This window comes from Oncorhynchus mykiss, chromosome 8 (genome assembly GCF_013265735.2).
Source record: "Oncorhynchus mykiss isolate Arlee chromosome 8, USDA_OmykA_1.1, whole genome shotgun sequence".
Classification (NCBI taxonomy): domain Eukaryota; kingdom Metazoa; phylum Chordata; class Actinopteri; order Salmoniformes; family Salmonidae; genus Oncorhynchus; species Oncorhynchus mykiss.
Genome location: NC_048572.1, coordinates 16,637,903 through 16,654,665, shown reverse-complemented (window position 1 = coordinate 16,654,665; position 16,763 = coordinate 16,637,903). Strand labels below are relative to the sequence as shown.

General features: G+C 43.3%; 1 protein-coding gene across 1 annotated transcript in view; it reads left to right on the top strand.

Annotated features, from left to right (window-relative positions):
- The window catches only part of LOC110529498 (gamma-aminobutyric acid receptor subunit rho-1), a 34,299-nt gene extending 19,479 nt beyond the window's left edge, over window positions 1-14,820 (top strand). Inside the window, exons 4-10 of the mRNA XM_021611735.2 lie at window positions 6,279-6,346; window positions 6,542-6,765; window positions 12,424-12,506; window positions 12,643-12,783; window positions 13,180-13,332; window positions 13,511-13,707; window positions 13,840-14,820. Of these exons, the coding sequence (XP_021467410.1) occupies window positions 6,279-6,346; window positions 6,542-6,765; window positions 12,424-12,506; window positions 12,643-12,783; window positions 13,180-13,332; window positions 13,511-13,707; window positions 13,840-14,133 (1,160 nt within the window). The 3' untranslated portion in view covers window positions 14,134-14,820. The remainder of the gene's footprint in view (window positions 1-6,278; window positions 6,347-6,541; window positions 6,766-12,423; window positions 12,507-12,642; window positions 12,784-13,179; window positions 13,333-13,510; window positions 13,708-13,839) is intronic.
- Window positions 14,821-16,763: the final 1,943 nt, after the last annotated feature.

Genomic DNA, 16,763 nt, shown 5'->3' with positions numbered 1-16,763 from the left:
TTGAATGTAGGCAACAAAACCTCAACCGCGCTGATCCTCAACACGGGGTCCCCACACGAGTGCATGCTCAGCCCCCTCCTACATGTATGGCCACGCAGGTCTCCATCTCAATCATCAAGTTTGCTGATGACACAACAGTGGTAGGCCTGATTAACAACAATGACGAGACAGTCTACAAGGAGGAGGTGAGAGCGCTGGTGGAGTGGTGGAAGGAAAATAACCTCTACCTTAACGTCAACAAAAAAGAAGAAGCTGATCGTGGACTACAGGAGACAGCAGAGAGAGCAGGCTCTGAATAAATCGACAGATAGTGTGGTGAAGAAGGTCCAAAACCGCTAGGGCTCTCCAAGGGGTGGTGCGGTCTGCCCAACGCATCACTGGGGGCACACTGCCGGCCTTTCAGGACATCTACAGCACTGGGTTTCAAAGGAAGGCCAAGAAGATCATCATATAACTCAGTCACCCGAGCCACAGACCATTTACTCGGCTACTGTCCGACAGAAGGACAGTACAGGTGCATCAAAGCCAAGACCGAGAGACTAAAAAACAGCTTCTATTACCAGCCCATCAGACTGTTGAACACTCAAGTCTACCATGTGATGCACACTCACTCACACAAGCTATCACACATGCACATACACATATACACACAATCTGGACCCTCTCTTTCTAAAATGATCTGCTGAAATTGTTGCAACCCCTATTACTAGCCTGTTCAACCTCTCTTTCGTATCGTCTGAGATTCCCATAGATTGGAAAGCTGCAGCGGCCATCCCCCTCTTCAAAGGGGGAGACAGTCTAGACCCAAACTGCTACAGACCTATATCTATTCTACCCTGCCTTTCTAAGGTCTTCGAAAGCCAAGTTAACAAACAGATTACCGACCATTTCGAATCCCACCGTACCTTCTCCGCTATGCAATCTGGTTTCAGAGCTGGTCATGGGTGCACCTCAGTCACGCTCAAGGTACTAAACGATATCATAACCTCCATCGATAAGAGACATTACTGTGCAGCCGTATTCATCGACCTGGCTAGGGCTTTCGACTCTGTCAATCACAACATTCTTACTGGCAGACTCAACAGCCTTGGTTTCTCAAATGATTGCCTCGCCTGGTTCACCAACTACTTTTCTGATAGAGTTCAGTATGTCAAATCGGAGGGCCTGTTGTCCAGACTTCTGGCAATCTATATGGGGTTGCCACGGTGTTCAATTCTCGGGCCAACTCTCTTCTCTGTGTACATCAATGATGTCACTCTTGCTGCTGGTGATTATTTGATCCACCTCTACGCAGACGACACCATTCTGTATACTTCTGGCCCTTCGTTGAAAACTGTGTTAACTAAATTCCAGATGAGCTTCAACTCTCCTTCCGTGGCCTCCAACTGCTCTTAAATGCAAGTAAAACTAAATGCATGCTCTTCAATCGATCGCTGCCCGCATCTGCCCGCCCATCCAGCATCACTACTCTGGACGGTTCTGACTTAGAATATGTGGACAACTACAAATACCTAGGTGTCTGGTTAGACCCTCCTTGCAGACTCACATTAAACATCTCCAATCCAAAATTAAATCTAGAATCGGCTTCCTATTTCGCAACAAAGCATCCTTCACTCATGCTGCCAAACATACCCTGGTAAAACTGACCATCCTACCGATCCTCGACGATATCATTTACAAAATAGACTCCAACACTCTACTCAACAAATTAGATACAGTCTACCACAGTGCCATCCGTTTTGTCACCAAAGCCCCATATACTACCCACCACTGCGACCTGTACACTCTCTTTGGCTGGCCCTCGCTTCATACTCATCGCCAAAACCACTGGCTCCAGGTCATCTACAAGTCTCTGCTAGGTAAAGCCCCACCTTATCTCAGCTCACTGGTCACTTTAGCAGCACCCACCCATAGCACACGCTCCAGCAGGTATATCTCATTGGTCACCCCCAAAGCCACTTCTTAGACAGCTGTCCCTGATTGAGAACCTTACCCGGCCAAAACCTAGAAATACAAAAACATAGAAAACAGAACATAGAATGCCCACCCAAACCACAACCTGACCAAACCAAATAGAGACATAAAAAGGCTCTCTAAGGTCTGGGCGTGACAGTCAAACGTTTACATACACTCAATTAGTATTTGGTAGCATTGTCTTTAAATAGTTTAACTTGAGCCACGCCCTGACCTGACCTGGAATCTTGTTTTCTGTTTAGTGTCTTAGCCTGACAGAACTGTGCGCTTTCGTTTTTGCTTTTGTTATTTTGTTTGAGTGGTTTTTTAAAATAAAAGAATCATGAACACTTTCCACGCTGCACTTTGGTCTACTCTTCCTACCACCAACGAGAGCCGTAACAACTTGGGTCAAACGTTACGGGTAGCCTTCCACAAGCTTCCCATTTTGGCCCATTCCTCCTGACAGAGCTGCTGTAACCGAGTCAGGTTTGTAGGCCTCCATGCTCACACACACTTTTTCAGTTCAGCCCACAATTTTTCTATAGGATTGAGGTCAGGGCTTTATGATGGCCACTCCAATACCTTGACTTTGTTGTCCTTAAGCCATTTTGCCACAACTTCGGAAGTATGCTTGGGGTCATTATCCATTTGGAAGACCCATTTGCGACCAAGCTTTAACTTCCTGACTGATGTCTTGAGATGTTGCTTTAATTTTTCCACATAATGTTCCTCCCTCATGATGCCATCTATTTTGTGAAGTGCACCAGTCCCTCCTGCAGCAAAGCACCGCCACAACATTTCGCACCAAAGTATGTTCATCTCTAGGAGACAGAACGCGTCTCCTTCCTGAGCGGTATGACGGCTACGTGGTCCAATGGTGTTTATACTTGCATACTATTGTTTGTACAGATGAACGTGGTATTCAGGCATTTGGAAATTGCTTCCAAGGATGAACCAGACTTGTCTACAGGTCTACAGTTTTTTTTTCTGAGGTCTTGGCTGATTTCTTTTGGTTTTCCCATGATGTCAAGCAAAGAGGCACTGAGTTTTAAGGTAGGCCTTGAAATACATCCATAGGTACACCTCCAATTTACTCAAATGATGTCAATTAGCCTATCAGAAGCTTCTAAAGCCATGACATTTTTTTCTGGAATTTTCCAAGCTGTTTAAAGGCATCGTCAACGTAGTGTATGTTAACTTCTGACCCACTGGAATTGTGATACAGTGAATTATAATTGAACTAATCTGTCTGTAAATAATTGTTGGGAGAATTACTTGTGTCACGCACAAAGTAGATGTCCTAAACGACTTGCCAAAACTATAGTTTGTTAACAAGAAATTTGTGGAGTGTTTGAAAAATGAGTTTTAATGACTCCAACCTAAGTGTATGTAAACTTACGACTTGAACTGTACATGTCATTGTTAGTTTAGCTTGTGTAAATTTGTATAAATTGCATTTTGATTCTGCTACGCTGCTGTTTGAGTTGTTAATTGGATTCTTCTTTCCGTTCTTGATGTCTTTAAAATAATATATATATTTACATTTTAGCCGTTTGGCATTTGAGTGCATTGTTAGGAGCAAGCAACATAAGCATTTTGCTGCACCACAATAACACCTGCTAAACTGTGTACGCAACCAATAAACGTTGATTTGATTTGGGTTATACGTACCAGTCAAACGTTTGGACACACCTACTCATTCCAGGGTTTCTCTTTATTTTTACTATTTTCTACATTGTAGAATAATAGTGAAGACATAAAAACTATGAAATAACACATATGGAATCATGTAGTAACCAAAAAAGTGATAAACAAATAAAAATATATTTGAGATTCTTCAAACTAGCCACCCTTTGCCTTGATGGCAGCTTTGCACACTCTTGCCATTCTCTCAACCAGCTTCATGAGGTAGTCACCAGGAATGCATTTCAATTAACAGGTGTGCCTTGTTACAAGTTAATTTGTGGAATTTCTTTCCTTCTTAATGCGTTTGAGACAATCAGTTGTGTTGTGACAAGGTTGGGGTGGTATACAGAAGATAGCCCTATTTGGTAAAAGACCAAGTCCCTATTATGTCAAAAACAGTCCATGTAAACAACTTTTAAAGTTTCTTCAAGTGCAGTCGCAAAAAACATCAAGCGCTATAATGAAACTGGCTCTTGTGAGGACCGCCACAGGAAAGGAAGATGCAGAGTTACCTCTGCTGCCGAGGATAAGTTCATTAGACTTAACTGCACCTCAGATTACAGTCCAAATTTGAGATTTTTGGTTCCAACCCCCTTGTCTTTGTAAGATGCAGAGTAGGTGAACGGATGATCTCCGCATGTGTGGTTCCCACCGTGAAGCATGAAGGAGGAGGTGGTGTGGGGTTGCTTTGCTGGTGACACTGTGTGATTTATTTAGAATTCAAGGCACACTTAACCAGCATGGCTACCACAGCATTCTGCAGCGATACGCCATACCATCTGGTTTGCGTTTAGTGGGACTATCATTTGTTTTTCAACACTGACCCAAAACACACCTCCAGGCTGTGTAAGGGCTGTGTGACCAAGGAGAGTGATGGAGTGCTGCATCAGATTACCTGGCGTCCACAATCACTCGATCTCATCATAATTCAGGGGGTTTGGGATGAGTTGGACCACAGAGTGAAGGAAAAGCAGCCAACAAGTGCTCAGCATACAGTATGTGGGATCTCCTTCCAGACTGTTGGAAAAGCAACTCTCATGAAGCTGGTTGAGAGAATGCCAAGAGTATGCAAAGCTGTCATCAAGGCAAAGGGTGGCTAGTTTGAAGAATCTCAAATATATTTTTATTTGTTTATCACTTTTTTGGTTACTACATGATTCCATATGTTATTTCATAGTTGTGATGTCTTCACTATTATTCTACAATGTAGAAAATAGTAAAACCCTTGAATGACTGGGACTGTATATGTAAGAGATATGAATAAATGTTGTATTGCTACCTCATGGGATACACAAACAAAATGAGTGGTTCCTTTTTAAATCCCTTTAAGGGAGATGAGCTCTTTGAGCTGTCTGCAATATGACATTTCAACCCAGGAAGGATTATAAAATGCAACCACTAAATATTGGAGAGCCTCCAGATATGTTTGTGTCTGGCACGGCTGAGTTGGTTTTTTGGAACACCGTGGCCTAATTGTGTTTTTTTTGCAGGGCACTGGATGAAGGGACTAATGGAGCAAAAACTCATTGTTTTAAATAGAATTGTCTAGATAAAAATGTCCCCTAAATACAGCTACGTAATCGAGACAGCTTTTATTACATTGTTACAACAATGGAGAGATAATCTTAGCAAGCTATTGACTTTTCTGTTTTTCTCTGTGTTGATTTGTGATCCCTACCCAGGGACGTTTCTAGGATTTGACGACATTGGGGGCTTAGCCCAAAGCCAGAGGGGAACCCTGATAGGGAGGTTTGGGGGCATCCTCCCCCAGAAGAAGGAACATTAGAATTTTAACAGCTAAATGCATTAATCTGGTGCACTTTGAGATGAACATTGAGAGATTAGATCTACTAAGAATTTTGTAAAACAATACAAATAAAAATAAAGAATCTACTCATGCCAATTGAACTATCAAAAAATGTGCGCAAGGGGCCTGTTCCAAAATATCACCTTTTTTAAATGACCATGGTTCCACACGTTTTGCAGTCTGGGAAGAAATATCCTTTCAATTTCATTCTGTTATATTCCATTATATTTTTACTATAAAATGTCAAATATGTGTGTGTTGACTGTGATAAGGGCATGGGAGAATATGTGTGTATTGTCTGTTAATAGGGTGTGTTCGTAAATTCACTCTGGCAATCTACTCCGAGTTCAGAGCACTCTGGTTTGAGAGTGCCAGACTCTGGTTTGAGAGTGCCAGAGTGACGAATAATTGATACATTTACAAACGACATGTCGTGCCTGTTGTTATGACAGGTACCAGTAAACATTGTTTAAAAACGTAATTCAATTGTTGCCAGTAACACAGTTACAATCACTAACCCTCTTAATAACATGAAAAGTCTTACCAGCTCTGCTAGGGCAAGTTAAATGGTCAGAGTGACCTGTTTTCTGAACTTCTTTGTGTCTGTAAAGTAGCTAGCAAGCTAGCCAATGTTAGCCAGTTAGCTTGGGTGCTTGACTGACTTAAATAAACAAATGAAGTATACACTTATCTACCCCAACCATTAACAACTTAAGCTATTTATGGAAACAAGTTACATTACAATTAACATATCTGAATGGTTTTGTTTACTTATGCATTATGTTTATTGTTTTAATTAAGCTAGGATTTGAGTTGTGTATCTTTGCAGGACACACTGTTCAAGTTGGAGTTGATGTTCAGGTAGAAAGTCTGGACACAATTTCAGAAGTTGACATGGTAAGTGTTTCTATACTTTCTGTAAGCTGTAATGTAAAATAAAGCTGTCCTTCATAGATGCATAGATCAACCATACTTTAATTTGATGAATTGGAAAGAAGAGGAGAAGACATTTATAGTGTATCCCATTCATTGTGGTTATTAATATGTGATGGCTCTGTTGAAATTGCAGCATTGTCATGCTCTGTGTTTCAGGACTTCACCATGACCCTGTATATTAGGCACTACTGGAAAGATGAGCGCCTTTCTTTCCACAGCACCACCAATAAGAGCATGACCTTCGACGGGCGCCTGGTCAAGAAGATCTGGGTGCCTGACCTGTTCTTTGTCCACTCCAAGAAGTCTTTCACACACGACACCACCACAGATAATGTCATGCTGAGAGTCTACCCTGATGGCAAGGTGCTCTACAGCTTAAGGTACCAATTGACCTGGTCAGAGTCGAACATTGGTTTTGTTCTTTGCTACATGGTTGACACTGGCAATCACTTTGAAGCATACTGGTATAATAGAAAGGGTTTGGTGAACCACACTTGCACGATGAGTAACCTTGCCTGAGACTGGAAAATGTGTGTTAATTTTAATAATGGATTGGATTTACAGTATATAGAGCCTTTCTCCCTACTGAGGTACTCAAAGCTCTTTACATAGTAAGGGGAGAACTCACTTCATCCACCATCAAAGCTAGGCATCAGGAGGCTTAGATAGTTTTGTGGCACACAAAATACCCTTGTGAACTCTAGTAGGTACAGTAACTTGTTATGTAAAATAAGTCCAGACAAAGCCTACAAATGATGGGTGGAATGAGCTAGCTAGGTCTGATCACTTTTTGGAATGGAATCAACTGAAGAGAAGCTTGTGCTGTTTGTAAACACTAGTCTTTGCCAACTGACAATTTATCCTCAAAAGTGATTTCATTACGCAAATCACAGAGGTGCCAGCTGAGACAGGTTAAATTCAACACTTTCATGCTTTGTTTTTACCCATTAGCAATTTGCAAATTAAAAAAGGCTGTGATGCTGTTATGGATCAGGGTCCTGGCCAAGTGCCTATTTATATCTCTTAACCAAGACGTGCAGTTTGTATCTCATGACAACATGATGGATGTGATGAGAAACTGTCAGTAAAGTATAGTAAATCTGCAGACAGAGATTGAGTTTGTCATTTTGGTGAGTAATCAGAATGCTGGAGCCAAGAGATTTGTAATCCACAGTTGGTCCATTTGAGAGCCTTGGCAGCAAGAGCCAGTATCAAGATGTCTGTGTCAGTAGCTCCCTCTGCTGGCAGTCAGAACACACTGCATACAGTCTTATTGACACCTGTGGGCACTGATAGTAAGTAGCGTCATGAACACTTGACCGTCATGCTAAGATAATGGTGTAAATAGCCATCAAGACAGACTCTGGTCTTGCGACTTTGAACTATGCCCTGGTATACACATAGGCCATCTGTAAATACCAACCTTGAGGTGTATTATAGAATGTATCTGTTCTTACAGATGTATTGGACTTGTGGAGTGACAGGGTGGTGTGTGTTCTACTATAGATACCATGCAGGCTCATCAGTAGGGTTAATCTCTCGGAGGGCTGGAACCAGAGATTTATGTTCCATAAGGAAGCAGATTTGGAGAGTAACCAACTGTTTACTGTATGTGGATCTTCCTCCCAGAGGATCCAGTGTAGCGACGGGTCTCTTCTACACTGTGCTGGATTATCTTGGCTATTTTGATCTATTTATCCCTGAATTTACTCATCCCCCTGACTCTGTGTGTATCTGTCTGAAATATAGTGAAACAATAAGGCCCAAGGGGGTGTGGTATATGGCCAAATACCACGGCTAAGGGCTGTTCTTATGCACAACACAATGGAGTGGAGTGCCTGGATACAGTGGAGTGCCTGGATACAGCCTTAGCCGTGGTATATTGGCAATATACCACAAACCCCTGAGGAGCCTTATTGCTATTATGAACTGGTTACCAAAATAATTAGAGCAGTAAAAATAAATGTTTTGTCATACCCGTGGTATACGGTCTGATATACCACGGCTGTCAGCCAATCAGCATTCACGGCTCGAACCACCCAGTTAATAATATACACAACACATATTCACCCACATCCCCAACTGATTTCTCTTTGCCATTATTGTATTATACTACATTGCTCTGTGCAGTGGCGATTTTAGCATGTCAATCTTTCTGGGGCAAACTCTCCCAAAAAATGTTGAAGCAGCGAAACAGTTGATTCATTTACTGCCTTTTTAAAAAACATAGCTGATATGGCTGACTTGCTTGAACAAATGTGGTTTCTACTGACAATTGAGATGTACAAACAATGGCATAAGGGAACGACAAGCGGATAAGAGGCCATCCTTAATTCCGATTAAGACATTATGAGCAAGTTAGGACAGACCAAATCAAAGTTTATTTGTCACGTGCGCCGAATACAACAGGTGTATTTCACCTTACAGTGAAATGCTTACTTACAGGCTCTAACCAATGGTGCGGGGAAAAAAGTGTGTGTGTAGGTAGGTAAGTAAGTAAAGAAATAAAACAACAGTAAAAAGACATTTGAAAAAAGAGTAGCAAGGCTATATACAGACACATGTTAGTCAGGCTTATTGAGGTAGTATGTACATGTAGATATGGTTAAAGTGACTATGCATATATGATGAACAGAGAGTAGCAGAAGCGTAAAAAGAGGGGTTGGCGGGTGGTGGGACACAATGCAGATAGCACGGTTAGCCAATGTGCGGGAGCACTGGTTGGTCGGGCCAATTTAGGTAGTATGTACATGAATGTATAGTTAAAGTGACTATGAATATAAGATTAACAGAGAGTAGTAGCAGCGTAAAAGAGGGGTTGGGGGCACACAATGCAAATAGTCCGGGTAACCATTTGCTTTCCTGTTCAGGAGGCTTATGGCTTGGGGGTAAAAACTGTTGAGAAGCTTTTTTGTCCTAGACTTGGCACTCCGGTACCGCTTGCCATGTGGTAGTAGAGAGAACAGTGTATGACTGGGGTGGCTGGGGTCTTTGACAATTTTTAGGGCCTTCCTCTGACACCGCCTGGTGTAGAGGTCCTGGATGGCAGGCAGCTTGGCCCCAGTGATGTACTGGACCGTACGCAGTACCCTCTGAAGTGCCTTGCGGTCGGAGGCCGAGCAATTGCCGTACCAGGCAGTGATGCAACCGGTCAGGATGCTCTCGATGTTGCAGCTGTAGAACCTTTTGAGGATCTCAGAACCCATGCCAAATCTTTTTAGTTTCCTGAGGGGGAATAGGCTTTGTCGTGCCCTCTTCATGACTGTCTTGGTGTGTTTGGACCAATCTAGTTTGTTGTTGTGGACACCAAGGAATTTGAAGCTCTCAACCTGCTCCACTATAGCCCCGTCGATGAGAATGGGGACGTGCTCGGTGCTCCTTTTCCTGTAGTCCACAATCATCTCCTTAGTCTTGGTTACGTTGAGGGATAGGTTGTTATTCTGGCACCACCCGGCCAGGTCTCTGACCTCCTCCCTATAGGCTGTCTCGTCGTTGTCGGTGATCAGGCCTACCACTGTTGTGTCTTCAGCAAACTTAATGATGGTGTTGGAGTCGTGCCTGGCCATGCAGTTGTGGGTGAACAGGGAGTACAGGAGGGGATTGAGCACGCACCCCTGGGGAGCTCCAGTGTTGAGGATCAGCGTGGCAGATGTGTTGCTACCTACCCTCACCACCTGGGGGCGGCCTGTCAGGAAGTTCAGGATCCAGTTGCAGAGGGAGGTGTTAGTCCCAGGTTTCTTAGCTTGGTGATGAGCTTTGAGGGTACTATAGTGTTGAACGTTGAGCTGTAGTCAATGAACAGCATTCTCACATAGGTGTTCCTTTTGTCCAGGTGGGAAAGGGCAGTGTGGAGTGCAATAGAGATTGCATCATCTGTGGATATATTTGGGCGGTATGCAAATTGGAGTGGGTCTAGGGTTTCTGGGATAATGGTGTTGATATGAGCCATTACCAGCCTTTCAAAGCACTTCATGGCTACGAATGTGAGTGCTACGGGTCTGTAGTCATTTAGGCAGGTTGCCTTTGTGTTCTTGGGCACAGGGACTATGGTGGTCTGCTTGAAGCATGTTGGTATTACAGACTCAATGAGGGACATGTTGAAAATGTCAGTGAAGACACCTGCCAGTTGGTCAGCACATGCCCGGAGCACACGTCCTGGTAATCCATCTGGCCCTGCAGGCTTGTGTATGTTGACCTGTTTAAAGGTCTTACTCACATCGGCTACGGAGAGCATGATCACACAGTCGTCCAGAACAGCTGATGCTCTCATGCATGCCTCAGTGTTGCTTGCCTCGAAGCGAGCATAGAAGTGATTTAGCTCGTCTGGTAGGCTTGTGTCACTGGGCAGCTCGCGGCTGTGCTTCCCTTTGTAGTCTGTAATAGTTTGCAAGCCCTGCCACATCCAACGAGCGTCGGAGCCTGTGTAGTATGATTCAATCTTAGCCTTGTATTGAAGCTTTGCCTGTCAAAATAAATATTTGTTCAGCACTTTTGAAATGTACAGAGACAGATTTCAGAACATGGGCTGTTCTTATAGTATTCTCCCTGTATACCAAGTCAGAACTGTAGGATAAATAAAGGGGGCATATAAGCAGACAATGAAAGCTCTTACAATATTTGATGATTACATTTCTGTAAAACAGGCTATATGCTACATGTGCACCACCAAGTCAGAACAGTAGGCTAAATTATGAGGGGGAAAGGGACCAAATTATTATGGTGAGGCACATGGGCTACAAACAGCTTACTACACAACATACACTTAGTATTACTTTCTTAGCTACAGTATACATATCTCCCTGGCATATTACATAATTTATGCAGCAACTTACAAGACATACAGGTCATAGCTCTAGAAAGAGGCCAGAGTTCCCGACTTGGAATTCCGAGTTGGATGACCGTTCAAAATGTATTTTCCCAGTCGGAGAGTGTTTTTTTTCCCAGAGTTCCCAGTTGTCTTGAACTCACGGAAGTCTGAGATTTACCAGTTCTGAGTTTCCAGTTGTTTTGAATGTGGCAGAAGTCACACTGGATTGTATTCAACCTTTTATGGCCCATGGTGTTGAATGCTTATAATTTTAAGCTTGGAAAAGAGACCTTAACCCAGACTTAGACCCAACACCCACTCCACTGAATAGCAGGCTAGTGATTCCTTTGCAACGCTTGCAGTTAGCCACTGATTCCTTCCAAACCACTCATTGTTGAATTCGTGATTTCAAACTTGTTGTGTAATGGCCAATGAGCACTGATACGTTTTATCTATAATTTCTCTTCATAATTTCTGTTCGTATGAGAAGGAATGAAAAGGATTTGCCAGTAGATTGTCGACATGATTCATGATGATGACCGCTAGCTTGCTAGCTAAGATTTTGAAAGTATGATGTTGACAGGATCAGTCCAATCAAAGCTACGGTAGATATAACCTGATTTAACGTAATTTTATCTCTGGCCAATTACCTTGAGCCTTGGATGGGCACTTCTAATGTAAATCTATGGCAGCACCCAAGGGGCTTGAATTTTCGAGCTCTACCCATAGATTTTGCGGCAACGTACAGTCCCAATGAGTGACAGAACATTGAGCCAATCATGGCGCAACTAGAGAACATAACCAACCCCTACGCTCCGTATTTCCGCGCCTGCCCCACCACCACAGAAGGCACTGAGCTAAGCTGAAACACCTGCATTTTGGAGGTGACTTACTCAGGAATGCAAATAAGAGACCATGTTTATATGTGGCTTTATTACATTTTTGAAAACATTTTTTTTACATTGTTTGCAAACTGCGTATTAATGGAAAAATAACATGCAGGTGGGGCTCAAAACAGATGGGGCCCTGAATGACGGGTCGCCACTCGCTCTGTGTATTGCTTGACCAATAGACTACTCAGCTTAGCCTGAGTACCAGTCTGTTTGTGCTATAATGTCAACTCCTTGCCAATGTTTGGCATGACAATGAATTACAATGACTGCAATGGAGCTGGCAAAAGCACAAACAGATCTGGGTATACTCAACTGTCTGTGTTGTTGTTCTCATGCAGGGTGACGGTGACATCCATGTGCAGTATGGACCTGAGTCGCTTCCCTCTGGACACACAGACCTGCTCCTTGGAGATCGAGAGCTGTGAGTCTCTGCTCTAATGATGTCACTTCCCTTTTGACTCTTTCTCTTCTGTCACATTCAAATCATAATCAAATTTACCTATTTATAGACTTGTTTCAAGTGGTGAACACTGAACAGCATGTCTCTTTCTTATCAGATGCGTACACGGATGACGACCTGATGCTCTACTGGAAGAAAGGGAACAATTCCCTGAGTACTGACGAAAGGATCTCCCTCTCCCAGTTCCTCATCCAGGAGTTCCATACCACCAGCAAAAAATCCTTCTACAGCAGCACAGGTACGGCACTGAAGACTGACACAACACATGCTGTTCACTGTGATTTATCAAGGTTGTGTTTCTGTAATGCTAATGTAATGCAGGCAGTGCAATGTACACTATAAACTTGGATTAGCTAACACAACGTGCCATTGGAACACAGGAGTGATGGTTGCTGATAATGGGCCTCTGTACGCCTATGTAGATATTCCATAAACAATCAGCTGTTTCCAGCTACAATAGTCATTTACAACATTAACAATGTCTACACTGTGTTTCTGATCAATTTGATGTTATTTTAAAGGACAAAAATGTGCTTTTCTTTCAAAAACATGGACATTTCTAAGTGAACCCAAACTTTTGAACGGTAGTGGATATAACTAAACATATGTAATAATCTGATCCTCTTCTCTCCAGGGTGGTACAACCGTCTGTACATCAACTTCACCCTACGACGCCACATCTTCTTCTTCCTGCTGCAGACCTACTTCCCTGCCACTCTGATGGTCATGTTGTCCTGGGTGTCTTTCTGGATCGACCGCCGGGCCGTACCGGCCAGGGTTCCTCTGGGTGAGTTAGCCCTTAGTAGTTCAGGATTTTGTTTGAAGCTTATTATGATTCTGTCTTTGACTGTACTCATGTTTCATTATTACAAAGCCTCTAATATTCTACCTTCAGTAGAATATCCTGCTGTGTCCCTAAGTTTTAACCTTTCTGATCAGACGTTGTGTGTTGTACTGTGCTCCAGGTATCACCACGGTGCTCACCATGTCCACCATCATCACTGGAGTCAACGCCTCCATGCCCAGGGTTTCCTACATCAAAGCTGTGGACATTTACCTCTGGGTCAGTTTTGTGTTTGTGTTCTTATCGGTGATAGAGTATGCTGCAGTGAACTACCTGTCTACGGTGCAAGAACGGAAGGAAAGAAAGCTACGAGAAAGGGTAAGTGCCATTATAACATTCCATGGATCCAAATAGTCTGTTCCTCAGCCTGTAAAAGATGCTCTGGGAAGGAGTTTTCGATTTCAAATGTGGGTACTGTAGCTCGGTATCTAATCCAGTGTCTGTCTGCAGCTGCCCTGCACCTGTGGCATGACCCACCCAGGCATGATGGGTAGCTACAGCGAGGATGATGTCAACAACACTGGGAACTATGGCGGTGAGTCGATGGAGAACGGCGCTGCAATGCAGCAAAGGATGATGGTCCATCTGGACTTTGAGGAGAACGACCAGATCACAGGACACGTGGGCTCCAGCGCTTACAGCAGCATGTGGATCGACACCCACGCCATAGACAAGTATTCCCGGGTCATCTTCCCTGGGTCCTATATTCTGTTCAACATCATCTACTGGTCCTGCTACCTCTAACACTGCACGGAATGGGATGGAGGTAGACATACCCACAGAACTAGAATGAATTCTATTCATTCTAATGAGTTATATTAATTATATTATTTTTCTATGAAAATACCCAGGGTGTATGCACCTGGAAAGGAACCACAACTCTGACGATGTGATGATGCAAAATGCTAAACCATGGTACCTGGATTTCTGTACCTGAGATATAGAGGGCATGCCATGCACAGCACACAGACTCAAACACAGCAGTTATTGTCATTTTGAACACCTATATGTTGGTGTTTTATATGTCCGGGGAAGTAATGAGTTCATGTAATGATTAATAAATAATGGGCTGGCTTGTATCCGTAGCTTAAAACTTCATTGAGTTTTTATCCACATTGAGAATTGCAAAAACTGTAATTTAGTTGAGTTGTCATTGCCAATATAAACTCAGCAAAAAAAGAAACTTCCTCCCACTGTTATTTACAGCAAACTAAACATATGTAGATATTTGTATGAACATAAGATTCAACAACTGAGACATAAACTGAACAAGTTCCACAGACATGTGACTAACAGAAATGAAATAATGTGTCCGTGAACAATGGGGGTGTAACGGCCGTTGGTGAAAGGTGAGGACCAAAGCGCAGCGTGGTTCGTCATTTATTAAATAGAACTGAACCCTAAATACAAAGTAACAAAAATAACAACCGAAACAGCTCCGTCAGGTGCAAAACAGAACGCAACTACCCACAAAACCCACTTGGGCAAGAGCTACCTAAGTATAGTTCTCAATCAGAGACAACGACAGACAGCTGTCCCTGATTGAGAACCATACCCAGCCAAAAAACAAAGAAATACAAAAACATAGAAAAAAGAACATAGAATGCCCACCCTAGTCACACCCTGGCCTAACCAAAATAGAGAATAAAAGCCTCTCTATGGCCAGGGCGTGACAGGGGGGGTCAAAATCAAAAGTAAGTCAGTATCTGGTGTGGCCACCAGCTGCATTAAGTACTGCAGTGCATCTCCTCCACATGGACTGCACCAGATTTGCCAGTTCTTGCTGTGAGATGTACCTCACTCTTCCACCAAGGCACCTGCAAGTTCCCAGACATTTCTGGGGGGAATGGCCCTAGCCCTCACCCTCCAATCCAACAGGTCCCAGATGTGCTCAAGGGATTGAGATCCGGTCTCTTCGATGCCATGGCAGAACACTGACATTCCTGTCTTGCAGGAAATCACGCACAGAACGAGCAGTATGGCTAGTGGCATTGTCATGCTGGAGGGTCATGTCAGGAGTAGCCTGTAGGAAGGGTACCACATGAGGGAGGAGGATGTCTTCCCTGTAACGCACAGCGTTGAGATTGCCTGTAATGACAAGCTCAGTCCGATGATGCTGTGACATACCGCCCCAGACCATGACGGACACTCCTCCTCTAAATCGATCCCGCTCCAGAGTACAGGCCTCGGTGTAACGCTCATTCCTTTGACAATAAACGCGAATCTGACCATCATCCCTGGTGAGACAAAACCGCGACTCGTCAGTGAAGAGCACTTTTTGCCAGTCCTGTCTGGTTCAGCGACGGTGGGTTTGTGCCCATAGGCGACGTTGTTGCCGGTGATGTCTGGTGAGGACCTGCCTTACAACAGGCCTACAAGCCCTCAGTCCAGCTTCTGTCAGCCTATTGCGGACAGTCTGAGCACTGATGGAGGGATTGTGCGTTCCTGGTGTACATCGGGCAGTTGTTGTTGCCATCCTGTACCTGTCCCACAGGTGTGATGTTCGGATGTACCGATCCTGTGCAGGTGTTGTTATACGTGGTCTGCCACTGCGAGGACGATCAGCTGTCTGTCCTGTCTCCCTGTAGCGCTGTCTTAGGCGTCTCACAGTATGGACATTGAAATGTATTGCCCTGGCCACATCTGCAGTCCTCATGCCTCCTTGTAGCATGCCTGAGGCACGTTCATGCAGATGAGCAGGGACCCTGGGCATCTTTCTTTTGGTGTTTTTCAGAGTCAGTAGAAAGGCCTCTTTAGTGTCCTACATTTTCATAACTGACCTTAATTGCCTACCCACTAAGCTGTTAGTGTCTTAACGACCGTTCCATAGGTGCATGTTCATTAATTGTTTATGGTTCATTGAACCATAAACATGATCATTCTTTACAATGAAGATCTGTAAAGTTATTTGGATTTTTACAAATTATCTTTGAAAGACAGAGACCTTGAAAAGGGACATTTCTTTTTTTGCTGAGTTTAAGATGCTTCATTGGATTGTTGGAAGATACATTTTTTCAAAGCCTATGAGAACTAATGCAAAAGTCACACTACAGTAGAATAACGCATTCCCTAAAAATCTTAACATTATATTTGATCATCATCATCCAGTTTCATACAGAGCTATCCATTATGTTAGACATTATCAAATCAAAGTTTATTGGTTGCGTACACAGATTTGCAGGTGCTATGGCAGGTGCAGTGAAATGCTTACGTTACTAGCTCCAATAGTGCAGAATGATGTCTCGCAGATACAATAAAAATACACAAATAAGAAAAATAATCCATACAAGAATTCAAGAAATAACAATCCAAGTAGATACAGTATATTACAGTGAGCATATGTGAGCATTATGTTAAAGGTCACTCGAAAGCAT